Source organism: Beta vulgaris, chromosome 5, assembly GCF_026745355.1.
Source record: "Beta vulgaris subsp. vulgaris cultivar EL10 chromosome 5, EL10.2, whole genome shotgun sequence".
Lineage (NCBI taxonomy): Eukaryota > Viridiplantae > Streptophyta > Magnoliopsida > Caryophyllales > Amaranthaceae > Beta > Beta vulgaris.
Genome location: NC_079206.1, coordinates 20,620,550 through 20,648,480, shown reverse-complemented (window position 1 = coordinate 20,648,480; position 27,931 = coordinate 20,620,550). Strand labels below are relative to the sequence as shown.

Here is a 27,931-nt window from a genome sequence, read left to right as displayed (position 1 = left end):
TAGAATTCTTAACAAAAAATCCCAATTGACTCTATCATAAGCTTTATTTATGTCCAATTTGAGAGCTACTAAAAACTTATTTCCGCGCCGCTGTTTGTTAATATGATGTGTGAGTTCATGTGTAAGTAGAATATTATCCTCCATATGGCGCCCCGGAACAAAGGTATTTTGAAAATCGGCAATTAATCCCGGAATGAGAGGCTGCATTCTAGTAACCATGCATATTGCAATACACTTATAAAGCACATTACAAAGACTGATAGGACGAAGGTGGCTTACCTCCTGTGGCGGGTGAACCTTCGGAATGAGCACCAATAGGGTGGCATTCCATTCTTTGAGCAAAAAACCCGTCTCAAATAATCTTTGAATCACCTCTATGATGTTAGGGCCTATGGTTGACCAATAAAACTTGAAAAACTCCACGTTGTAGCCATCAAGCCCCGGAGATTTATTATCAGCAAGAGAGAAGAAAGCGGTCTTAATTTCTTCCGACGAAAAGGGGGTGAGAAGATTGCAGCGATCTCCTTCAGAAATAGAAGGCAGATGTAATTCACGCATGACCAAATCTATAGGCCATGATGAACTTAATTTAATGAGGATGATAGAAGTTAAAAAAAAAAAAAAAAACTTGAAGGACATTATTAATCCTAAGATTATTAAACAAAATCATTCCAACCACCCAAAAAAAACGAATTACCAGTGACCCATTTAAGGTACGTTCTCTTCACCTTAAAAGATTAAGTTTCAGGTCCAATTAATTCAGTTCAGTTCATATAAGTTTCAATCAGGTAATCAGGTCAATAAGTTTCAATTAGGTCCAATAAATTTCAATCGGGTGTAATAAGTTTCAATCAGGTCCAATTAGTTCCAATAAGGTCCAAATATTCAATGATCAATAAACTAAAATTAAAATTTTAATTAAAGTACCACTATGATTATTAAGTAGTATTATATTTATAATATTGGCTATTATTTATTATTCACTATTAGCTGATTATATATGTTATTATATAAAAAAAATTAATCATGTTCAAATAAGGTTAACGATAATAATAATCATAATTATAATATTTTGAATTTCGTATTTAAATAACTAAAAATAACATGTTTTCGTAACTAATAACAATGAAAGATATAAATGTTATTAATTAATTTCTACTAGTGCTTTATGAAAGCAAAGGAAGACTATTAGATATACTAGTGGTGAATTGTGTGTAGGCAAGCATATAAATAATATTTTTTTTGTTATAATGTTAATCATAAGAGATAATTAATAATTACTATTTTTTCAAAGGATAAATTTAAATAATTATTATGTCATAATAAATTTTGAACGATAGTATTTATGTTTGGGGTATATTTATGTTATTACTCATCAATTTTTTTTATCAAATAAGTCCCAATCAGGTCCAATAAGCTCTAATAAGTTTCAATCAAATCTAATAAGTTCGAATCAGCAGGTTAATAAGTTCTAAGCAGGTTCAATCAAGTGCAATAAGTTGAATCATGTCCAATAAGTTCAGTTCATTTCAGTTCAGTATAGTTTAGATAAATTCAATTCAGGGTTATTCAGGTGAAGATAACGCACCCTTAGTAAAGTTAAGCATCCTTATGTCTGATTTTGGTTAGGCAGGTTGTATGATCACAATTACAGGCTAGGGACATTGACACCCATGGGATCAAGTGTATCAATTTCAACACACTTGTCTTATGGGTATGGTGAAATGGCGCTAGCTTGTCCGGGTTTCAAGTTGAACTCAGATTACCATCTTGTCGATCAAAAAACTTCTAGTCATATATACCCACCCGACTTTCAATGATGGATAGTATAACATGATGGCTTTGACGAGTGGCGGTGGGCGGTGGACGGTTGTAGGATCATCAAAGGGAGGAGGTTGTATTTCATCTATTAACATGCAACATCATAGTTTGTAAGTGCGTGGTTATGCTTTTTCAAATACAGGAGGAGCATATATTTTCAAGAATAACTAATTAACTAAAAAGTAAATCACAATAAATTTATTATGCATCCGATAACTATGTTTTCCTACTTGATTACTTCATGCATTCATTATACACCTGGAACCTAAGGCTTTTGGGGATATGGATTTATAGCTCTATCTTACTTTGTGCCATTAACATTGTCTCATGAAGATAACAGTTTTAATAACTAACTAAATCTTAATAGAAAATAAGAAACATATCGAAAAGAAAATTAAAGAGGAAAAAAAACCATTTAGAATATGATTATAATTTCTTTTGGCAATAAATACACACACAAAGCAGAAAAAAGGAACAAATTACCTCTACTAGCAGTGAAAGCTAGTAAGGACCCGAAGACTCTTGAGTCTTGACACAACAATTATGCCGACAATCTAAAACATTACTAAAAGAACATAAATCACTAGAACAAGCAAGTTTTTTCTTCACATGGTAGAAGGAATCCGTCCATGCACACCGCATCTCCTCTTCACATTGCTGAGACTTCTTCCCTTTTCCTTTTTCACCCTATTTTGAGTTTGAACTTTGTCCATTATCTTTCCCATCACACTAATCTGGCCTTGACAAACCATAATATCCTCCAAAGAAATAACAGGGCATCTATCATAATAATTGGGTTCCTAGGAATTATTCAAGATAGATATGAGCAACGACATTGAAAGGACTTTCACTCTCAATGAGAACATTCTCAAACACCCTCACACCTCTTGAAGCATGACTTAGGGGCTCCTTTACCAATATATTTTAACTAGCAAGATTAAATGTGCGGGTTTGAACCTTCAAAACTGAAAAAGAGCGGGGTTGATACATCTCAACTTCACGCCCTTTCCTTATCTTGTTTGCATCTGCACGGGAAATACACAAACGCATGAAGGGTTTTCTTTTGTTAATGAACACGACCTCACCATTTTGGGCAAATTTAATCCCTTTCTCATTGTCAACCATCGTATAATCAACTCTTACATCCACATCTCGAGTAGCCGAAAAATCACTTCTCTTTAAAATAGGGATAGGAACCTCAGTCTCCATAATATCCCTATTGATAACAACATCCTTTGGGGGAGACATTTTTTGGGAGGATCTTAGATGGAGGTAGGGGTGCTAATCAAGTTGAGCAGCTCGTGATCGACTCGGTCAATACTCGGTCAACGCTCGACTCGAATTTGCTCGACTCGAGTTCGTGATGGACTCGAGACCTTAACGAGTCGAGTTGAGCAAGCTCTAACTCGACTCGATAAGCTCGTGAGCAACTCGTCAAAATTTTTTTATATAAATTGTTGAAATGAGAATGAAAAAAATATACTTAAAAAGAAAGTAAGGTAAATAAGTTAGAAAGGGGGGAAATAATGCATAAAACTTATCCCACATTGGTAGAAGGACAAAACATCAAAGCCTATTTAACTTTATAAAAAGATGGTGGCTTACACAAAAGTCCCACATTGGTTGAAAACTAAAAACCAAAGCTTCTTTTCTTTATAAAAGGAAAGGATGACACTTGAGAGTTTGGGTTGAGCTTGATGGGTTTGTGTTGGTTTGAGCATAATGATCCCAAGTTGAGTTGACCTTAACGAGCTCGAGTCGAGCTTAACGAGCTCGAGTCGAGCTTAACGAGCTCGAGTCGAGTCGAGCATCAATAATTTTTATCGAGCACGAATCGAGCTAGGAAATTGTGTGCTTGACGAGTTTCGAGTCGAGTCGAGCACGAATCGGTCGATTTTCGAGTCGAGTCGAGCACGAGTCGGTCGATTTTCGAGTCGAGCAGACCCCAGCTCGCGATCGACTCGCTCGATTAGCTCCCCTAGATGGAGGTAAACCTGAACCAAGGCCAATGGGAATAAATGAATCACCAGTTTCTTCTCTTTATGACTTTCGTTCACTTTCGGACTACACTTGTGCCTCCTATATCTCGGTCTTGAATTTAGGGCCTCAAACTTTCCTTGAGCTCGAACTTCTGAGCTCCCACACCCTAGGACCTTATGCAAATTGCCGCCTTCAACTTGAAGTACTTACGTAGGCCTTGCTCCAGACTAGCAATCTCTTTACTTATCTCCTTATTCTTTGGTTCTAGCTCCTTAGCTTTCAAAAAAATTTCTCATAACTCTTTTCCAAATAGCCAGATTTCTTAAGTGTTAACCCTCTTCTAAAACACATTCTTCTTATCAACCCCCAAAATTAATGAACACTCCTCAATAGCATTGTTCAACTTATTTAATTTTAAATCACAAGCTGCAAAATTCAAATACAGAGAAAACAAATCTTTGAATGGAGGGTCGTCATTACACAATTTGAGGTCCTCGCAAATTGCAAAGATCACAACACACAATTATTCGATAACTTTCTCATACTTAACAAAAGCATTGCTAAAATCATTTAGCCTAAACATATGATTTCCTTGTTCTTTCAGAAATGACACAAAAAGTATTACCTCCTAGAGAGTTCCCAAATCTTCACACACAACCATGCTTAAGAAATAGCACACTAGGCAATTAAGAAAAACAACCCAATATCACAGCAAAAACAACACCTAAAACATATATGACAAAAATAACAGTCAACCAACACCAATCACCCAAAATTAGCTAACACAAAATGGAAGAGAAAACTCTCATAAATTTGCAGACTAGAAATGGAGGACTCTAACGATAGTAGAAAATCGGTTCACCAGACAATAATTCACAACCCAACCCCAAAAAGTAACACTTAAACAAGCTTTAATAAACAGAGGAACAGAAATTTGGACCTTGAAATCAAAGAAAAACCAGAAACTAAGGCGAAATTACGTGTCGAAAGGCTCAGTGACTCAGCAGCGACCGTAAAGGAAGGCTGAATGACTCGAAAGGCTCAGTGACTCACGGAAGGATCAATGACTCGGCGGCGACTGTGAAGGACACGGCCACTGGCGAAGCATGAGAGCTTGAGGAAGTTTCTAGAGAGGGTTTTTCTAGAGCGGCGTTTTCCTATATTACATCTCATATGATTAGTGATTCAAGATAATACAATCTAAACAAATAATATTGTGTTCTCCAACTCATTCCCTCAAAATTCACAAAGTTCATAATATTATACGTCTGACAAACTACAATAGGTACTACAAGTCTACAAGTAAACATCACTCCACAGAGTAACGACTACCACTTAAAATAAAGATGATCGTAATAATAATTAATAGCTTGTGATTACGTGATATCAAATGAGATACAAAACTGAGCTTTATATAACGTAAGATGATGAAGCTAAAATAAATAGTATCCTTAAAAGCAATTCTACCAAAAACAATAATGACACGTGACATAATTAGCTTTAGTAACCCGAACTGTGCTCTTTCTGAACTTCAAGCTAACCCCTCCTCACAGCCTTCCTCAAAATCTTCAGCCTCCATGCAAATAGTATGGTGAAGAGAAGTGCTGTGTAGCCTCAACCACGCACAAGTGTCAGAGCTTCAAAAGATCATCATTTACAATATGACACAAGGAACTAGAATAGCCAGTGCTCCATAATGAGCTCTACCAATTTTGTAATCTCACACGGGAAGCGCAGATAGTGTCTCACCTCCGAAGTCACTCTTCATCAGAATCAGCAAATTTGATCTTTGTAGATTTAGGAGCATCAGCAGTGATCTCTCTGAAATGAGCACCATAAAGTTTGGACTCCTACAACAGAGCAGTAGTATAAGCTCAAGCAAGCAGAACAGTGCACGTGCAATGATTAAAACTTTTAAATATGTTGAACAGTAAACGTTTATATTCAGACATTTTGCAATGCTTACCTTCTTCTTTACGTGTGTACCGAATTTTAAAAGATCGGCAGGTACGTTCTGCTTAGCTTCTCGGAGAACATTCACCAGCTCCCCAGAAAGACCCTATAAGTTTGTGTACATATTAAGATAAATTTTGAAATGGAAAAAGCAGTAATACCAAGCTAGAATCTAGATGCAAGTCTTACCTTGTTCTCTTTCGTAAAAAATGTGTGAGCAACACCCTTTTTACCGGCTCTCCCAGTTCTCCCTATCCTGTGGACATAATCTTCTGTAGTGAGCGGGAAACTGTAGTTGATAACTGCTTCAACATCTGGAATATCCAATCCTCGCGCAGCCACATCGGTTGCTATCTGTAAAAGCAGTTGACCATATGGGATTACAAACCAACTTAAAAGCTCATGCAATTTTAAAAATTAAACCAGCACCAAACTCCAGAGTTCCGGGATTCAGGAAGCTACCAGAAGAAACTACTAATTCATTACACCCCTCTCTCTCTCTCTCTCTCTCTCTCTCTCTCTCTCTCTCTCTCTCTCTCTCTCTCGCTCTCTCTCCTTTTCTCATTCCCCTCGTCTTTCTTTTGCAGTCCATAGTTAGGACTCAAAAGTCAAAGCAGATTCAAAGGGTCAAGAACCTGAATCCCTCATTTTCTCGTATTTAACATTCAGTTCATTACATTACACTTTACAGCTCTCCTATTTTATCACAGCCGATCTCTCTGGAATCCCCCGTTTACAACTATCATATCATAGAACTAGCTCAGATGGCTTGCCATATTGAATTCATATACAACAAACATACCAATAGTGGACATGCTCCACTCTTGAACGAGGCCAGCGATTTTGTCCGTGTACTTTGCGGTTTACCAGCATGTATAGCAACAACTTTCCAGCCCCTAAAAGCACAAAATAATGGGAAACAACTTCAGGCATGTTATGGACCACGACAGACTGATACATGGCACTAAACAAGGCCTTAAAGTTATCACCTTCCTTGCAGCATCCTCTCTACCCGATCTGCTTCCTTCTGGTACAAGACAAAGACTAGTACTCTATTCCTGCTCAAGGGAATATAAAACAACTTGTCAGAATCATGCTGCAGTGCCAAATGAAAACAGGTCATAAACCACCATACACATCATACAGAATACAAGAGGAATCTATCAAGCCCACCTACACGAGCAATCGAGAAGAAAGAAAGAGCAATACATCCTGCTTAATCAAATCACAGAACAAACACTAAAAGTTGCCGTCCAACACACAGCGTTTTCAACTCCCGTAGTCCACCAAATAACAACATATAATCTTCAATTTTTTCTGGAATTCTTAGTTTAAAGGTCTAATATTTTAGTCAATAATAAACAGGTCCTATTTTCAGAAAAAAACCTACTTATCTGAAGCCCATTTTTTAACAAGGACAAGAAAGCCCCAAGAGATTTTCAACTTTGAGTCACAATGGACGAAGCCAAATGCTTGGTAAAACTGTCTGTATTTTCTATGAAGCAGTAGGCTGTCAGGTGACTTTTGAATGAAGGGTATTGGAAATAGCATATGTGCACCCATACAAAGGACTAAAACACCTCCTTGCAATTTGTGAGATATAGGCCCATACCATCTTCCTTTCCCCATGGCCTTGTTAGACGCATCGATAACTTGTTCTGTTTCGACACTCTGCTGGATAAACTCAATTTTCCATGCTCAATTTTCCTCTTAAGAGTATTCACCAGCTAAGCAGATAAAAAGTTAATTGACAGGGTACAGTACATCCTAACATGAGGCAAATACCTCTGCGATTGATGGTATTTCTCCAGCAGAGACACAAGGCGTCTATCACGTGACGTGTCTTCCAAGACCTACGATAAATAGCAATGTCAAGAGCTGACTGCAACAGAACCTAAATCCCTTAACTAACTAAAACCACGAGCCAAACCTCTACTATTTGCATGACATCATGATTGGCAGCCAAATCTTCTGAACCAACCACAACCTGAGAAGCAGGATGAAGATTAGAAATATAGTCATAACTAATAACTACACTTACATTATAAATGATATCAATACGCTCTTACCTTAATAGGGTTTGGATCCATAAATTCTTGGGCCAGTTGATGAACTTCTGTAGGCCAAGTAGCACTGAACATGACCATTTGCCGAGCTGAAAACAATATTCAAAACATAATTACAACATTAGCAAACAAGATTGCCACCATTTGTACAAACAAACCAGACCACCTTGGAGTGATAATACCTTACGAAAAAAAGAATTGGAGTCAGGAGTCTTTAAGAAGAGGAAAACCGGATTAGAATTCTCTCACAAAAGCAGCTATAAATGGTTTAGCACATTTTCCAGGGTGAACATGAATTTTGTGGAAATAGATAAAGCAAGAAAAAGGAACGAAGGAAAAGGTCCAAATTAGCAGGTTGGTTTGAAACCCCTTTATCAAAGAAAAAAGTGTTGAAATTTAGACCAGATTAGAGATATCATATAGTAGTACTAGTCGTATATGCACGCGATGCGTGCGTCAATCTATATAGCATGGGTACTTCCGTTTTCTATCCCCGTACCCAAATCCGTACCCGTACCCGTCTATGTGCAACCTAGGCGTCAACAACCTTATGTAGAGATATGCATGAATGGACATATTTTTTTAATCTAAAATTATTTTGGTAGTGATGTAAATTACAGAGATTCTTTTGTAGATATTACTATCTCTTTAAAATAAAGGTGCCCGATTTTTAACTGTTCAATACCGTCACTGAAAAATTTGGTCAATAATTTAATAATTCCTTGTCAGCGGCTTTAGTATAGTTCTGTAACGATTGTAAATGTTAATAAACCATATTGTTGGAACTTTGTAAATACAAAGCATTATGTTAGGAAAATTCGGTAATTTTTTTTATTGAAGATTCTAATTAATTTCGTGAATTGATCGTGTTAAAATAATTTGTCAGTTATTAATGCTGATAGCATATTCCATTTTTGACTTATTTCATATGGCAAGTTGCATTGATTCTCATTTTTTTATAAAAAGAAAACGTTATTTACAATTATTGAAGGGTATTCTAGTCATTTTAGAGGGGGACACCACACCTCCTCCCTTGGCTTATATAATAGAGATAAAAAAGGCTCCATTTGTGGCCAAGGGTAGCACAATCGTCGCAACCGGGAGGGTTTTGCAGGCAAAAGAAAGAAAGGAGGGGGAATGAAGTAATGAGCAGAAATACATTGTCAGTTACTTCAATATTCAATTGTTAACATTTCAACATCACTATTAACTAGACACAATCTAACCAATGCATCCCATTATACGAAGTTTAAATCATATTTTATACATGTAAGCAATTCTTTATATTGCCTTGAAAATTAATTGATATACACATTTCAAATTCTCCAAACTACGTACAGATATAAAGAACGGTCAGGTTTGGTTCTAATAAACTCGTTACAGAGGCAGGAAGATCATGTTTGATTCTTATAAACTCGTTATAGAGGCAGTGGTTAGTTTCATAATGCGCCTCCATTCATTCTATATTCGTCTTTTCTATTTTTCTCATTTCCTTTTTATGCCCCTCTTTTGCAGGGTTGTAGAAAAACATTATCGACTTGTCAACAGGATGCATAGAGTTTAGGGCAAAATGAAACCGGATGACACCATAACATACCAGAGCATGTCTGGCCCAGTATAGAACGGACATCTTGCTCAAATCCCATATCAAGCATACGATCCGCTTCATCCAAAACCTGCACAGAAGATATCAAGACAGAGATCAGTCGAACAAGTATATGGAATCTTCAAAAATTAATAACCATCTGCTATCTTATAAGAAAAGGGAGTAATTAATTCAACCAGTCAAGAGAGTAAATAGGAAACATGTATTAGTCGGAGCTAATTTAGGGGGCAGCGGGGAGCTGATGTTAGTGAAATATGTAGTACAGTAAAAACCACATACTAATAACAGTGCAAAAGGCCTTGTCTTGAATCTTTCGACAAAAGAAATGATCCTTGATGGAAGCCAAAAAGACGTCTAAAAATTTCACGTGATACAAGAAATCTGAAATTTTGCAATCTTGGAGACAGCAAAGAGTAAAGTAGAATGGTTGTAAAAACGCATCAATGGAGGACAATTGCTAAACCTGAGAAATTAATTACAAAAAAGAAAAAGATTTCCTGATCTAAAAATTTGTTTGTGTCTGACATCTTAATCCTCCCATTTGTATTTCACAATATGGGATTCGGGTTTTATTAATTAAAAAGGTCTAGGAAGGAACAGATGCCCATAAAGGATATGCAAGTAATGCTATAAGAGAATTTCTCACATTACCAGTTACCAGGGATGAGATACATACGAGTTTTGCAGAAAATGCTTAAGCAGTCATTAAGAAGGTCAATTTGATTAACCCTTACATCTCCAAATTGGCTTTCTTTCACTCAATGACTGGACCAAAATTGGGGTTGGTGTACACATTGCGTGATAAATTAGTGACCTAAATCAACCAACTCCAGAAGACAATCATGAAATAAAAACTTCAAATCCAACTCTCTTCTTCTTTAGCAGCCACGAAAATTTTCCCAAATCAGCATATGTATCTTATCATAAGATAAAAAAAAAACACCCGTACCCGTATCCGTCTCTGTGCAACCTACCTATATGTTCCATTTCTGAGCCAGAAAAGGTTGGATTATAACTCAAAGGCTTAAACAAGAAAAGGGAGGTTAAGCTAGATTGGAAAATGGATCATATTCCTTCTTTGTCTCCCTGAATTAATCAGGAAACTGGTCAATTACAAAGAATAAAACACAAGTGTGTGCTTGTGAAGGAAGGGATGGCTATCTGCAGCCCTCACATGCAATAACAAAATTTCAAGCGTGTCCACTAACTGGGAAAAGAAGTCCCGTACTTGATGTGAAATTCTTTGTTTATATTAATCCATGCTTACCACAAATGAAGCTTCATTCAGATGACATTTACCCATTTCAATCAAATCCTTCAGACGTCCTGGAGTCGCGATAACAATGTCCTGAAGTCATAAGATATGGATGGTTTATACTCTATATGATAGATAATAATGTTCAATCAAAGGAAATGCGTAAAAATGCTCCAAACTCTTAGAAGATTTGGAGATATTAAACAAACATATATAAATAGCACTAGAGCAAACTGCAAAGAAAAGACATTTAAGACAAAATTAAAAAAGGGTGACTAAAATATCCTTGCCCTCTCTTATCATAAATACAAGTAGCATATATGATGACAACGTACACGACGTAGGAGAAGCACTAGTAGTGAAAGTGTAGTGACCAAGCATCAAAACAGGAAGCAAAGAAGAGATGAAAAGGCATAAGAGAGGCCAATATGTAAAATCTATATGGTATACTGGTATCAAACAATCCATGAGCTAAACACACCATTTCTGTAAATTTTTCTATAGCAATATTAACAATGATGCAACTAACACTCATTTACCAAAAAAAAAAAAAAAAATTACCCTCACTACACAATCAACCTAGCAATCATATGTGTATACACATGCCAATTGAAATACTTACAACACCAGATTTCAAAGCAGCTAATTGAGGTCCTTTGGAGGTTCCTCCATAAAAACAAGTAGACTTTACGCCACACGACTGCCCAGCATCGCAAAGGACATCAGCAATCTACAAAAAGAGAAAAATACATACATAAACCCTCAATGGCATAAATCCTTGTCTCAAAACACACATACACAACAGATGTAAGAATACATACTTGTTGTGCAAGCTCCCTTGTAGGAGACAATATAAGGCAAAGTGGATTCACCCTCCTAGACTTCTCACTCTTTCTTTTGCCCAATACATGCATCATTGCTGGAATCCCAAATGCTAAAGTCTTACCTGATCATAACATCAACATCATATTTTTATTTCAAACAAGATAATAACCTGTATTATCACATAAAAGTATTGAACATACCATATATAATACTACATCATATGTAACATTTCAGAAGAAAAAAAAACATCAGTATAGATTATCATTATACCTGACCCAGTTTGAGCAATCCCTATAAAATCACGGCCATCCAAAAGAAAAGGCCAGGCATGAGACTGAATTGGAGAAGGCTTATCAAAAGTTTTGCAACACTCAAGCACATTTTCAGGGAGCTTGGAATCAGAAAATGAATTCAATGGCGAATATTTTGAATCACCAAAATTCTTCCCAGAAACCACCACACCACCATAACTCTTCTTCTCTTCTTCAGTTTTTTCATCATCTTTATTTGCTTCTCCATTGATAAAGTTCTCATCTTTCTCCTTCTTCTTCTTCTTCTTCTTCTCCTTCTTTCCACTTCCCTCATCAAACTCTTTACCCAATTCTGACCCATTTTCTCTCTCCTCCTTATTCTTCTTTTTCTTCTTCTTTTCCTCCTTTTTGGAGACTAAGATTTCTGGGTCTTCGCCATTGATTTGAGCTTCTATATGTTCATCTTCTTCTTGTAGCTTTCTCTTCCCCTTGTTTTTCCTGCTTTGTTCACCACCTGAGCTCAGAACATCCTTGATTTTACGACCCATTATTGAATTTGATAACCAAATTAAAGAGATGAAATCAGTAACGGTCACTATAAAGGAGTTCCGGCGAGGTGAGAAGAGAAAGAAGGGGGTGTTTAGGGTTTAAGAAGGGGAGTTCGTTTATGGGGGCGAGAACACTTTCGATTAATCGTCCAAAAGAACCTTTTCAGTTAGGTTTGAGGAGGTTTAAAGAATCAACGATAACCAACAAGAATTGATAAGTGGTAGCTGACTAGGGTCGTGTTCTCTTCAACTTATTGGCCTGAACTTATCTAAACTGAATTTATTGAATCTAAACTGAATTTATTGGAACTTATTAAAGCTGATTCAACTTATTGACCTGATTGGAACTTATTGGACATGATTGAAACTTATTGAACCTTATTGGAACTTATGGACCTGATTGAAACTTATTAGACCTTATTGGCCCTAATTGAAACTTATTAGACCTTATTGGACCTGATTGAAACTTATTAGTCCTTATTGGACCTGATTGAAACTTATTTGACCTTATTAAACAAAAAATTGATCATTAGTAACATAAATATTACCCCTAACGTAAATACTGCCCCTCAAAATTTATTTTGAAGTAATAATTATTAAAATTCGTCCTTTAAAACAATAATTATTATTAATTATCTCTTATGATAATTAATTTAACAAAAAAAATTACTATTTATATATTTACCTATACATAACTTTCACCACTAATATATCTAATAGTCTTGTTTTGATTTTATAAAACACTAGTAGAAAATCAAAAGTTGATTAACATTTATTGCTAACAAGTTAAAATTGGCACATACTTCCTCCGTGTTTTTATTCTTGCTACATAGAGAAAGTGGGGGGTTTTAAGAAAGGTAGAGAGAGAAAGTAGGGGACTACCACTTTTTGAATAAAAAAACATTTGTTAAGGAAAAAGTATGAGTATTTTAAAAGAGAATGTGGGGGACCACCAACTTTTTAATAGTATTTTAAGATTTTTATGGTGAAAAGGAATCCATTTATGGTATGTAGCATCTATTATGACATTTCCATTTAAGGGAAATGTAGCATCTATAAAAAAAACGGAGGAAGTATGAAAAATTCTCACTCCACTTTCATTTACTTGAAGGTAGTAGACTGCATTAACTCCTTATCTCTCTCTCTACTTTCATCTCTCACTTGTTACTTGTACCAAATTACATATTATGCATTATTATAAAGGAGGGAGAAAATAAAAAAAAAAAAGAGAAAAAATTTCGTATATCACCGTAGCCAAAACAAGCAATCAATTGATAACATTTATATCTTTCATTGTTATTAGTAACGAAAATATGTTATCTCTAGTTATTTAAAGACGAATTGCAAAATATTGTAATTATAATGATAATTATTGTTAACCTTAGCTTAATTATTTGACCATGATTATAATATTATTTAATAATAATATAATCAGCTAATAGTAATATGAATAATCTAATCATAGACAATAATACAAGTATAACACTATACATTGTGGTACTTTAATAAAAAAATTCTAATAATAACATAATCAACTAATAATGATATGAATAATATAATAATAGACAATAATACAAATATTTAATAAAAATAATCTCTATTATATAAGCCAAGGGGGGAGCTATGGTGTCTTCATTTAAAAAGTCCCTTTTGTCCTTAGCTAAATATATAATTGGATATTCAAATCTTCTCAATATATCCTTTCCTAATTTAAAAGATGGGATCAAAATTCTAATGATAAATTAAACTAAATAAGTTTTAATAAAGTAACTTGACACAATTAGAAAAATGGTTATTTAATTAAGAAAATTACAAATTTAAATTGACTATAAAACCTTATATTTAAGTGTTCATTACAATTTCTAATCACTTTACATTAGTTTGTACAACAATAATTATAAATCACAATTCTAAAATTATATTTACATGAAATTTATTAAGAACAGACCTAAACAATCGACGCACGCATCGCGTGCATAAAAGGCTAGTAGACACTAATACAAGTATAATACTATACAATCATTGTGGTACTTCAATTAAAATTCTAGTAATAACATAATCAGCTAATAGTGATATGAAATTATGAATAAAAAATAATGGACAAATATACAAATGTTTATTGAACATTGACTATTTGGACCTTATTGGACCTGATTAGACCTGATTGGAACTTATTGGACCTTATTAGACCTGATTGGAACTTATTGCACCTTATTGGAACTTATTGCACCTTATTGGAACTTATTGGAACTTATTGGACCTTATTAGACCTGATTGAAACTTATTGTCCTGATTGGACCTTATTGCAACTTATCTAAACTTATCTGAACTTATTGGACCTGAAACTTAATTTTTTTAAGTTGAGGAGAACACATCCTTAGTCAAATGAGCAAAACATTTCAATAGTAAAAGCGTTCTTTAGTAGAATTAGGAAGGGTTTAATGCATCATCAAAACTCACCTACCTACATACATATTCTCATTCGCATTCAAATTACTCATCTTATCAGTGGTAGGGATAGGATAATGTGTCAGTGGGTGAATGTGAGTTGAGTGTATAGCCAACTCGCTTAGATCTCCGTTCAAGCTATCGGAGCTAGACGAGCTGAAAGAGAAGTAGGTGTTGTCGCTTTCCAATCTCCAAAAGATATGGATTGTTGGTTGGCCCAATGTATTAGTTGGTGGGCTGAGCTTCATTCTTTCAGAAATGGTAGTAATTAGTAAATATAGGCAATAATGTTAGGTCCACGTCAACTAGATTAATTTTTTGAAAAGTGAAAGTTCGTGGAGCAAGCTTTCTGCTTTTTATGTGCACATGGATAAGAGATCTTACTAAGACAAGTTTGGACCTGAACAGGTCCAACATCAACAATTATGGTTCTCCATGTTTTTTCTCTCCTCCGTCTCATCTTTCACATCATGTTTTAGTAACTTACAGAATTGCAGTTCCTAATTTACCTTTTCTCTTCTACTTTCCCATACCAACACTTTTTTTTTCTTACTTTCCCATATCCCGCCAATATTGACATGCCATATGTTGGCATTCAACTAGAAACTGAAATGAAAATCATATTTTTTTGCAAAAGGTGTCACATTATATGGAAAGAGTCCAAAATCATAAATTCTCCATTTTAGAAGAGAATGAACTAAAATAAGAATATTAAATAAATCTAGACATTAATTATATCAAATACCAAGCGATTTTGGAATGCGTTCTAAGATTTTTAATATAAGGCTTATCCAACGCCCTTGGACATCCGTGAGCAAGATCCAAAAATATAAAGAGATAAAATGAGGAATTTCAAGAAACATATCATATTAACTTGCTATAAAGATAATAAAGATCATGCAGAAATTCTTTACACGGTGTTGAAAGTAGTTGGATACGTTTGAATGAACATTAAATTAGGCAACAAATTTTAAATGACAAATAGAATTCGGAAAATTGGTTGAGCAGTTAATTGTAATATGAAACAAAAAATATTTCCAACTATTGTCTCCACACGCCACTGTCGAACCATTTCTCCTAGATCAATGTATTTATGCTGTCATGGAGAGACCTAACCCCTGCAAAGTAATAGCACAGCAACAGTAAAAATAACATTTGAAAGTTCTCAATTTGATCGCAACACTTCCAAACACTTAGTGCACACCCAACACGCAATCGGTCTTCCATTTTTCAGTTTTACAAGGGTCGCACTGACATGTAACTACAGGAATCACTACGCAACTTCGAAGATACAATGAGTAAACAAAATGAATAAGGGATACCCTCAACATTTTTACATGGTATGCACAAACTAAAACTAAAACTAAGGCTTGTCTATCAGAAAAGCACGCCGTAATAATTCTGAACACTCTTTGCTGAATGGGGAGGTACGGGAGGTTATAATACAAACCAAATGAAGATCTTGACTCTTGGATGCTTGAAGAATTTTACTTGTGCCCTCGGAAATACATGTAAACTTTCTGCAAAGAAGCAAACATAATATTATGTCAGATAAAAAGGAAAACACAAATGGAATAGATTAGAAAAAGCCAAGTTTGCATATCTAAATTAAGTAAATGGTCGCAGAAACCGACAATATCGTGAGATTTTGAGGGTTTTAGACACTGTGGCAGATAAACGAGGCGAAAATTTAAGGATAGGCATATGTTACAAGAGATCTCAACTACCTCAAATTACCAAACTCAAATGCTAATGACATCTTCTACTGAGCTTCTACATAAAGATCGAAAATTTTCACAAGGCCAAAAAACTATTGATACGACACATTATCCAGCTCCTACTCCCTCTAAGGCTCTAACAATGCTCTGGTGGATGGTGAGATGAAAGGATTTCAGATGTATGCAACACTACAGCACAAAAATCCAAAAGAGGATCTTCTAGCCTTAGCTCTGCAATTCTGAAGAGATGATTTTCTATAGCCCCTTGATCCAAAAGACACTCAATGACTTGATACTGCGCAACAAGTATACATTTGACCAAGTCCGTGTTCCATTGAAACCCAAAAGTATATAATTGGCTATTAGACTGAGATTCTTTCAACTTCCCTTTGGTAACTGGTGAAGGCTAATCAAAACCGTAATATAGATAATAACACACTGTGAGAGAAAGCAAGACTGTGATGTGTATTCCATGCATCAAAAGGTTAATTTAAGCAGATAATCTACTTTCCCTTCTATCACCATGTATCTGAAGCAAATTTTTATTGATATACCCCCGTCCCAAAAATAGTGTCCACCATTCTATTTGCTTTGTCCACTATGTTGTTCAGTTCAGTTGATAATGCATATTTACTCAATCAATGGTGTCTCTATTCCCACTATACTAATATATTATCGGTTAATGCTCATGATTATAATCAACATGAATCATATGGAAAAATAAATCTTAGGAGGGGGAACTGGGAAGTAGTACATCTTTTCTCCTCTTCCTTTAATAAACATGGTAAAAGGACTAATACTGAGGAGTAAGGAAGCATACGATGAGTTTGGTAGCAATCATGGAGGGGAGGGGAGGGGAGGAGAGGCAAAAGGAAAAGTGGGTTTGTATTTTCTTTCCAAATCTTTTGGTGTATTAAAAGGGGAAGAAAACGTTTCCTCCATTTCCCTTCCTTTCCCATCACATCTAAACAAGGGTAACTAGATCTCTCCCCAAGTCCCTATACATTCCCTCCCCTTTCACAAATTCCCCCATTCCAAAATACTAATGGCCCGTTTGGTAAGAGGCTATAAATAGTAGAAATGGTAATGCAGTATAGTGTAAATTTGTACTAGAAATCTAATGTCATTACCTATGTTAATGCTACTTCATCCCAAGCATTTTCTTCCTAAAATCTCATTACTATTCATTACTTGGGAAAGTGGTATTGGGTGGTAATGGAAATTCATAAAACGAAACCCATGTTTTGTGATAAAGTTTCATTCCCATGGTTATTGACATGAGAACTTCTTCACAAATTTACAATAAATTTTATTACATTACCATTATTTATGATCACTAACCAAACGGGCCCTGAAAGTCTATTTCATCTACAAGATACAGGTAAGAGGACAGCAAGCAGATTATACAACCGTCTAAGCAATACATTCATTCTTCTTCCACCTTTTCCCTTTTATCTACTTCAGCAACTATCCAATCAATTTTCTGAGATGCTTTCCATAAACTGGAATTGACATCTGAACTAAACTCAATTTGTTGACAATACTGTTAGATACTGTATATTATTAGACGCAAATTTCACTAATATACTACAATGACATGTCAACTATATATACACAAGATACGGTTTCCATACAATGATAACAAGGTTCGTGAATTGCATATTGGACTGAAGTGGTTTCTGTTTAATGACAGAAAGGCACATGTAATTGAATGGACAGAAGAAATCAACGATATCTAAATTCAGCTAGATTATATTTCCTACATGCCGTTATAGTCAAAATAATTCAAGCAATCAAGCCTACAAAGCCTCAACCGGAGTTGAAGAAAACAGGCCCAGCAGAGATCTTAAATAAAAGAAAAATACTGGGTCCCTTTTCTTTTCCATGGGGTAATGAAACACAATCATCAGCCACCAGAAAACAAAGGGGTCATTTGCACATCTTCTGAAACTTTTTAACAGTGTTACAGAAGCGTGACCAAGGAACAAACTGGTAGCAGTCAATCCTAGACTTGAACACGATACTCAAAAAAAAACAAATGGAAACAGTTTGTATCATTCTCACCTGAAGAACCCACAAGCTCAGAAGTGATTCCAAGCAAAAGAAGGCAAACCCAATCAAGTAAAATATCTGTATATGCAATAAGATCAAACAATATCAGTTCAGGTCTGTCACTCTGCTGGCTGCATACCAATGAAAACAAGAAATAACAAACTCGAAAGAAGCCTATAGAATATGATAACATTGAACAATTTACTGCAATAGACTAGAGAAAAGCTATGAATTTCAAATTAGAGTTTATGACTCCCAGAGGATAGATAATTAGAAGAATGAATATTACCAAAAAAGGATGATTAGAAGAATAAGATCTGAATTTGATAAATTGGAAAAATATAAACTCCAGAGTTACATCTATGACCAACATGACAATAAAGATCAAATGCACTAAAGGGAATAAACATGCTTAAAACTTCGAAGTTCAAAACATCATTTCTCATTAAATTGATATAATACTAGGTTGTTTGATGGCTTCATGAATATTGCAAAAAAGTATTCCTTATACTTCCTCTGTTTCAAATTAAATGCAACAAAAGAATATTTTATGTCTCACAAATAATACCTCTTTGTTGCATTAAATTCGAAGAAGTACGAAAGCTTGGCACATGAAAGATATGAATGCTTAAGCAAACTTACCCCAACCAAAACACTATGAGGAAATACATCGATAGCTGCAAGGATACCCCTGAAAATTTGTAAATAGAGATGCAAAATTGAGCAAGTACCAAATACCAAATATAAATAAAATTCTGAACATAAGATCAGTAAAGGGAGTCTTCAGCAGAACTAATTATCAAAATATAATACTCTCCCAAAAATAAAAGTATTCACATTGCAACCAAGACAAAATCAAAACTGAGAAGACTACCTTTGATATAGAAGATGCAAACAGGATGTAGAATGAATTAAACATGAACAAATATACTTACATGATATACTTCCTCCCCAGCTTTTCTCTACCTTACTTTAGTGAGATTGGGGATTGGCCAACAGGAATTGAAAGTCAATTACCCATCTTCCCAACCAAAAAAGGCAATTTCTTACATCACTAGTGAGCCATAACAATTGCTATCCCCAAACCTAACCTTATCCCACCCACCCATCCCCTAACCAAAAGAAAAAGAAAAGAGAGAGAGAGAAACGCGAAAAGAACTGAAACAGTCGAAAATGAGGAAAAGAAACTTGCTCAATACACTACAACTTCAAGTAATCCTTATTAATTATTCCCACGAAGGAGAAACACCTATAACATTACGTCCTCATAAATATTCCTATTTAGTGATGTAATGTAGACCTATTATGACAGAAGGTATATAATTTCCACTAAAACCTTAATAGCCATCAAATTATTAGTTTAACTACTACAATAAGATCATTATTTTTGGTGCCATTTAACAGACGGTCCATAATTAAATATTTTGGTAAATCACACGACCACCAAAACAATCATCATGATAAAAATAGCATAAACAATTCTGTCTGCTTTTTAATTGTTATCCGCCTCTCTATAAATTTTGTGCCACTTCAATGGAACCCAGCAATATTAAATCTGATTATGACATTATTCCAAACAAGATATTAGCTGATATTTTCCTTGTCAAACAAGAGCAGAAAACTTACGTTAAAGACTGCCCATGGAACACAATTGGGGGAGCAATTGCAGCAAAGATACAAAAAAGCATATGCAGCTGCAGGAAAATGGTAACATTACATTAATGTTAGACACCAGATATCCAGCACACGCAGCAGCAAAAAAATAGGTGTAAAAACATTAATGTTGAAAACTCACCAAGTATGTCAGGAAAAACCAGCCAAACTTAAAGGCACTGTCCGTCCTGGGAGGGGAAAAAAGGAAATTAACATCAATGTAAAACAGCTCCCCCAGCCACGTCATAAACTATCCAATAGTGTATTTTTACTATTATTTTCCCGTTCTCAGAAAGGGGACTCGATACAGAGGAATAGCCATCTGAAAGCCCAAAATACATTCTGGAAGACTCCAGATGGTGTTTACTAATGTGTCATGAATCATGATGTCAATGCGTATTTGTGACAATTCCAGGTTTCTATACGAAATCACAGTAATTATCTCTTATGGATCCTGCTTCAGGAGGGCAGATACTTGTTCCTAAATAGTTGAGATATGGCCCCAAAGTTTAATACCCACATTTTGCCATTATGGGCATTCATTTATATTCAATATATATCTAAGTCATCTTTTTTATAAATATAGCTGCAAAAGTAGAAGTTAACTTTCTTGAATGTATGTTCTGTGGACATAAGAAAAAAATGTTTTTACTTTTTTCATTTGATAGTCCATCTCAAAAGAGAATTTAATGCCCATAACTTGTTGTTAGAAACTCGCAATTGGAGATCAATTTTTGGCAAGAATTCCCTAATTTTCGTATTGAATATCAAATTTAAAGGTTTCTGAAATATGCATCTAATCACTCAACCTACAAAAAGAAAAAAACTAGAGATTTTAAAATAAACAAAGCCCAAAGTACAAGCACCTTAAAAAGATTTATGCATGTTCAGCTTTTGGCCGCAATGAAGAGGTTGCATATTATATAGGGCGAACATACATGTGCGCGCATATATACCCATTAGAGAGTGAAAAGACAAAAAGGGGGAGGGGGCAGAGATCAGGCACATTCAAGTACCTCATTGCACGATAAAGTGGCCGATACCACAGCACATACGACAGTGGAACACCGAGTAAAGCGTAAATTGATGCAAGAAAAAAAATCTTGGCACCTAGAATACAAAAAGTCATCAGATTTCCATAGGACAAACATAGCAGAATACCTTAATTCGGAGGATGAAACAATGATTTAGTCATTACCTCCTCCCTTGATCCAACACACAATTACTGCAATTATATTGTATACAAGACAAAGAACTAAACCTGTACAAAGAAGAAGTTGAGAAGTTAGACCAAGATATAGAAAGCTGTCAACGTTCAACAGAATGCTATTATAGATTCAACCTAAGAGGGAGGGAGGGAGGGAGGGAGGGAGAGGGAGAAGTGTCTAGTCACAGTATTCCAGAAGCAAGGATCTCAAAGGGGTAAAAAGCATACCTAACCAACTTGCAAATGCCATATACTGCAGCTTTTGAGCATGGACAGGTATTTCATTGGCTATATCATGGTGTATAAGTGGAAAGAAAGGTGGCCAATTTCTATCATCTGCAGGGACACCAGCTGCATTGAAATAGTAACCAGTTAGTAAAGGGAAAGTGGAAGAACAACTAAATACATACTTGATTGAAGCATAAGTTCAGATATTGGTCATGGTCATGGCCAAAAGATAAGATAAAAATAAGCCTTCAAGACGGGGCTATCATTTGACAAACCTGCAGACACAGCCTCTTCTCTCCGCTTTATGTCCTGCAAAAGATTCCGGCCAAAAGAAATTTAAATGAGATGATAAATATTCTTCTTCCTTAAACATAGTAGCAACAACTATAATAAATTTGATCAGTCTGTCGTCACTTAAATAATGATAAAACTAACCAGCTCTCTCCTTTTGAGATCTACCTCCCAATCAGCAAGTTCTTTCTCTCTGTTAGGATCCTGCATAGATTCATAAAGGAAACCTCTGACAAACTTCCAAACATAAACCAAAAGCAATCAGTTAAGCCTAAAAGCTTCCTTACATTTCTGGCATCCAACGATACGTCATCAGTGGCATCATGTTTCTGACCAAAACCAAAGTTAGGGAGACGGAACTTCGAGCCAGCAGCACTCGAACCATTCTGTGCAAAATGACAGAAGTTATAAACAAGGAAAAAAAGAAGGGTCTACCACTGACATAAAAAAGTATTATTTCAAGGTCTTATGAATTTAAATCTGTACATGCATAAACCAGAAGAAAACCCTCACTCTGCCTCATGCTTAACATGCAAATTCTCTAACCAGAACAAGAAGGGCACCAGGCATATCATGCTAACTATATATCCTAGCACAGCGATTTGTCGAAAATCTAAAGAAGTCTTTGCCTAATTAAGATCATCAACCACTAATAAATTGTATACTCCCTCCGTTTCATTTTAATTGTTACACTTTGATATTTTACACTATTCACAAATTTCACTTTGACCATCATTGTGATTTATACGCGGATGAAAAATATAGTCATGTGAGATCTTGTTAGATTCATCATAACATGTATTTTATTAATTATTGATATGTACTTTTTATAATTTTTACAAATACAAAACTAAAGATATATGTCCTCAAAATTTTGCATTGGCATGCGTGAAAAGTGTAAGTGTGTAGATTAAAATGAAACGGAGGAAGTATATGAGTTTCTCATTTTCTTCAATTTACAACCTTAAAAGTAGAAATCATCTTAAAGAAAAGCATATACACATTATCTCAGCGTGATTAGCAGGTTCACGGAGATGGCGAGATGCAACAGCAAATAAACACTAGACCTGACGTGACTTCAAATTGAATGCAAAAGTTGTGCATCTAGAGGGCAGCTATGAAATTCGATTCCCTTAAAGCTAAAGAAGACTTTACGTATCCATCAACAGCAATTGTATCATTGAACAAACGTGCCAAACAATGAACACTATAGCAGGTACTCTAGCTCACTACAAATAATGCCCAATTATTCTTAAATTAATGTACAGATATTATTTTCACTTCAAAATTTACACAAGTTCATTATCAAAGTAACTAATCTTTGATAGCTAATGTCGAAATCGGACATGTGGCCTACTATTTCAGGACAACGGCAGTACGAATTTCCTTTTCAATTTTTTGGATGAAATAACGAATTTCCTTAAATAACATCCCGAAATCATGAAAGCATACAGTTTAAATTTTGAACTTCGCTAAAAAGTCTGATTAAACCATGAGAGATTGAAAGTGTACAGTTTAATATTTCGATGTTCTCAATTTAAGAGCTAGGGTTTCCAGATCCAGATCAAACAATCGCAAACAAAATCACAAACATTAGAACACCGACATAATTAAATTAACATCTACATTTTACTATACAAATCATACCAGAAATATAAAAAAAGGACGAAATTATAAGCGAAAAAAAAGGAAGAACAGATCTAAAAGTAGGAAGTGAGCAATAGTGATTAAAAACAAAAATTAACGAGAGTTTAGGGAGAAAATTACAGCAAATGGATTGACGTTTTCCGGCTGAGAACTCATGGATTAGTTCGTGATATGCGTGTTTTTGAAGAGAGAAAATTGGGGAGAAATTGTGAGCTTCAAAATGTGAAATGCACCGAACGCTGAGATGATGGAGTGAGACTGAAGAGTGAGGGAGTGAGAGGAGAGAGAGAGCGGAGGGGAAATGCGGAATAAGAAAATATAGATACGCGGGGATGTCAATTTAGCTTCAAACGGTGTTATGATGAGACTATGGGCGCTTATCGGTCTAGCCGAATTCGAATTGTGGTTTGCTGCGATTATGTTCGTTTAAGTTCATTCGAGCTCGATCCGAGCTTGAAACTTAATCAGCCGAACTTGTTTGTGTCGAGTTTTGATTAGATGTTAAACGAGTCGAGTTCGAATTGTTCACGAAGAGGCTTGACTCTTTTCACCATTAGTTTTTACATTTTTTTTTTGTTTTTTCTTTTTAAATATGGAAAAAGCTAAATGTAGCCCTAAGGGCTGCATATAAGAAGCTAAAAATGGAAAAAATAAGCATTAACTAAGCATTTATTACATAGAGTAATGCAAACTTTTGTCATAAATTTACAACTAAATTCCATTTTAAGGAATGCATTTATGTCTTATATGCAGCCCTAAGGGCTGCATATAGCATAACCCAATATTTGAGATTTATAGGTTTTCTTTTAGACGATGAAACTATTAACTTATTATTGTGTGATTTATAGATTAATATATTTATGTATATATATAAATATATTATTTTTCTATATAAAAGTATAATTGAGCCTCTTTACGAACTTTCGAGCCGAGTTTTGCGTAACTCAACTTGGCTCGTCAATGTCTCAAGTCGAGTCCAATTTTGAAGCAGATCCCAAATTGTTGGCGAACAACTCAGGCTCATTATCACCCCTAGTTGAGACTTGTAATTACGCGTAACTACAAACCTATCATTTTGTAATTGGTAGGTTACAAATCTACAATGTTACATTATATTCACTTTGTTTCTCTTTAGTTTTCCACTTCATCACTTATCAAAAAAGTGGAGAGAGAAACTAAAAAAATAGGTGAAAATATTCAAAAGTGGATTATATAGGTGGAAAAAGATGATATAGTAGATGAGACATGTTATCAAGAATTAAAACAAAAGACAAAGTTGTGTAAATTAAAAAAAAAAAAAACAGATCAAAAAGGAAAGTGTGTTGATTTAAAAGAAACGAGAGTATAACCAAAGGCAACAGAGCATGATGTGCAACATGCTCTTGTCTATAATTTCTTTTCAAAAAACAAATTTTTAGGTTTGGTTTGCTGATGTAGGTGAAAACATAACCTAGTTTCAGGGTAAATTATATGTAATAACTTTGGCAAGATTCAGGTAAAAAAATGCCCCTTAAGATAGTGTTTGGAAACCATGAATTTATTTAAAAATCCATATTTCAATTGTAAAATTTGAAAATTTGAAATTCGATTCAACTTTTGTGTTTTAAGAAAACTAAGGATATCAGCTTCAAATTTCAAATATCATCTTAGTGTTTTTGGAAGTTAAATTTTAATTATGTAATCATAACATTATAAATGTATTTATCCAAAAACAAAATAGAAAATTTGTATTATTCTTCTCAACTTCTTCTTAGTTCTTAACTCACCACTCGTAATTTTCTCATTTTCTTTCCTTCCCTTTTTCTCTACTTCAAAAATTGAAACCCAATATAATAGTTGAATATCATTTTGGTGCAAGCATATATTGACAAAATGTTGACGAACTAATAGTTATTGAAATGGGGATGTTTCAAAAGAAAAAAAAAATGTAATACATCAACAAGGGTGAAAATGAGAGTGCATGATTATTTGATGATATTACACTAGTAGAACAATTGTGTATTATTGCAGCTTTTAAGTGGCTTATGAATGTGTTTTGCGGACAACTACAATAAGTTTAAATAAGAGAGTGAGAGAGAGTGAAGGAGTAATGAGGCGCTGGGGGAGGGTGAATGAGGGAAAGTGAGAGACGAGATAACAAGGGGAGTGAGAGATAGAATTTTTTGAATGGTGTCCAACTTCAAAAAGAAAAGACACACAACACCTAGTGGACTTTTTATACTTCCTTCGTTTCATAATAGATGCCACATTGTTGTTAAAACGGACTCCTAGGCAAAATTTCCTAAGCATGTTTAAGTAGTATAAAGTGAAGTAGATTAATTGTGGTGGTCCCCATGTGAAAGGAGGGAAAAAAACTGTTGGGGACCACATATAAAGTGAAGTAGATTAGTGTACTTAAAACAAGTTAGTAAGGGTAAAATGGTAAAAGTATAAGGCAAAAGTTACTAAATAAGGGAAAAAAAACAGTGTTGCATCTATTTTGAAACACCCAAAAATGTACAATGTGGCATCTATTATGAAACGGAGGAAGTACTAATAATAGAAAAAATTGATTTTATCATTACTAGATATAGGCGCACTGACAAAAACGGATCCGACTATGGTTTTTTATTGTTCATTCCCAACTTTACCCCCCCCCCACTGGTGGTTTGAGTGGACTGGTGACTTGCTAAACCGCTAAAAGAACGAATTAGCCCTTACTTTCCCTTTTTATTTTGAGAAATTTTCTCAAGTAGCCCTGAGGTTTGGCGTAATTTCCAAATTATACCTCACATTTGGGGAATTCTTCAAACACCTCTGAGGTTTGTGTTTGGGTCTAAAATACCCTTACTATTGATGGAACCCTAGCGTCGTTATGTTTTCCTCTCCCCCCCCCCCCAATTTTCTTTCTCTCCACTCATCATCCTCCATAGATGAACCTCCAAGCTTTCTCTCTCCACTTGGAGGTAAAGGAGTTTTGGGGACGGGGGAGATGGTGGCGGGGGAGGTAAAGTTTTGGGGACGGGGAGAGAGTTGGGGGAGTTGTGACAATTAGGGGAGGTGGGTTAGTGGAATGAAAGGGGAGGTGGGTTAGTGGAATGAAAGGGGAGGGTGAGGTGGCAAGGGAGAGGAGGAGGAGAAGGGAGCAGTGAAGGAATGAGGGAGGAAAGTGGAGGAGGAAGATAGGAAAAAAAGAAAATTTACTTGACAAAATATACAGCTTACTGGGACTGTTATTGTAAAATACCCTTCAAAGTTGAGACTGTACAATAAAAACCCATGATTGAAACAGTTTTTGTCAGAGCGCTTATAGTTGGGATTGAATAAATCAATTTTTCTTTAATAAAATTAACCTATTGTTGCAGTTCTTGCTGCAACAATAGATCAAAATATAATTTTTAATAACGTTTTAATCTATTGTTCTTGTTTATGGTAAGAATCATAGTTATAGAGCTGTTATAAACAAGTCATACCTTTTTGAAAAATGACTATTGTGATCTATTATTGCGGTTTGTTGAGGAAACCGCATTAATAGGATATTTTTTGAACTATTTTTTTCTTACACAATTTAGTGTTATTGGTTGCGTATGCGGAAAAAAACGCAACAATTCAATAGCATCAATAGGATTATTTAATAGTGTTAGAGAGTTTTATAAAGAGAATAGTGAATACATAATAATTAGTGAGATAAAGGAATGAGGTGGAAATAGTTATAGACGAAGGAGGAGATTGAAGCTTAAAGCTCCCATGGTTGTAATAATCGGATGAGAGAGAAATGGTAAAGGGCAATTGTTTGGGTAATTTTATAGTGGGTTGGGTATTTGAAATGACAAGGTATTTTCAATAATTTGATATCCTTTTGTTTATAGGTTTGAGTAGATCATTTTGAAAATTGAACAAATTTTGAAGTTGTAAATCTTTGGACATCCAAACACTTTTAAGTAACCAATTCCAGAATTTCAAATTAAATCCATGCATCCGAACATAGCATAATGTTCCGTCTTATTATAATTGTAATAAAATAATTTGACACATTTGTCAAGGCACAATTTTGAGCATTAATATTATTATTCTTGACTATACACAAGTAAATAGATTAACTTACAAATGTGATGCGCTAAAAACTTACAATAATGACTCAAATTACCTACATGTTCCCTGCTCATACTCCCATGTTCTTTTATCGTGCGTTAACATTTTAATATGAATTGCAATATCTTTATGAATGTAAAATGTGATATCTTCAATTATTATATTTTTTTTAGTTGGACTATCTATATTTTTCGAAAGCATGATACACTTCAAACTCATGGTTTATAATTTGATTTGCGGCCATATGCATGATCTAACAAAATAAAATAATGCGACGGGCATGTGCTTTAGTTATTAACAATTGCATGCAC

The 27,931-nt window shown here is 34.9% G+C and overlaps 2 protein-coding genes across 2 annotated transcripts; both read right to left on the bottom strand.

Moving 5' to 3' along the window:
• Window positions 1-5,154: 5,154 nt before the first annotated feature.
• On the bottom strand, window positions 5,155-12,491 carry LOC104893063 (DEAD-box ATP-dependent RNA helicase 5). The gene is made up of 13 exons (XM_010679119.4): window positions 11,777-12,491; window positions 11,503-11,627; window positions 11,304-11,411; window positions 10,694-10,774; window positions 9,418-9,496; window positions 7,824-7,909; window positions 7,685-7,741; window positions 7,540-7,607; window positions 6,744-6,812; window positions 6,557-6,650; window positions 5,944-6,108; window positions 5,768-5,860; window positions 5,155-5,651 (listed from the first exon to the last, which is right to left on the bottom strand). Exons 1-13 carry the CDS (start codon window positions 12,303-12,305, stop codon window positions 5,559-5,561), a joined length of 1,647 nt encoding a protein of 548 aa, XP_010677421.2. The 5' UTR covers window positions 12,306-12,491; the 3' UTR covers window positions 5,155-5,558.
• Window positions 12,492-15,882: 3,391 nt separating this feature from the next.
• LOC104893062 (secretory carrier-associated membrane protein 4) lies at window positions 15,883-23,901 on the bottom strand. The gene is made up of 12 exons (XM_010679117.4): window positions 23,670-23,901; window positions 22,190-22,288; window positions 22,047-22,106; window positions 21,887-21,920; window positions 21,612-21,734; window positions 21,375-21,437; window positions 21,193-21,286; window positions 20,319-20,364; window positions 20,150-20,217; window positions 19,166-19,214; window positions 18,536-18,601; window positions 15,883-16,273 (listed from the first exon to the last, which is right to left on the bottom strand). The coding sequence occupies exons 1-12, from the start codon at window positions 23,703-23,705 to the stop codon at window positions 16,241-16,243; spliced, it is 771 nt and encodes a 256-aa protein (XP_010677419.2). The 5' UTR covers window positions 23,706-23,901; the 3' UTR covers window positions 15,883-16,240.
• Window positions 23,902-27,931: the final 4,030 nt, after the last annotated feature.

Excerpts from the sequence above, each read along its gene's own strand:
- LOC104893062 (XM_010679117.4), bottom strand. The coding sequence starts at position 23,705 with ATGAGTTCTCAGCCGGAAAACGTCAATCCATTTGCT. Across the intron at positions 21,921-22,046 it reads ATCTCAAAAGGAGAGAGCTG|GACATAAAGCGGAGAGAAGA; the intron begins GTTAGTTTTATC and ends AATCTTTTGCAG. Across the intron at positions 18,602-19,165 it reads CTCATAGTGTTTTGGTTGGG|ATATTTTACTTGATTGGGTT; the intron begins GTAAGTTTGCTT and ends TTGCATATACAG.
- LOC104893063 (XM_010679119.4), bottom strand. The coding sequence starts at position 12,305 with ATGGGTCGTAAAATCAAGGATGTTCTGAGCTCAGGTGGTGAACAAAGC. Across the intron at positions 11,412-11,502 it reads CAAGGGAGCTTGCACAACAA|ATTGCTGATGTCCTTTGCGA; the intron begins GTATGTATTCTT and ends CTCTTTTTGTAG. Across the intron at positions 6,651-6,743 it reads GAGAGGATGCTGCAAGGAAG|GGGCTGGAAAGTTGTTGCTA; the intron begins GTGATAACTTTA and ends TTGTGCTTTTAG.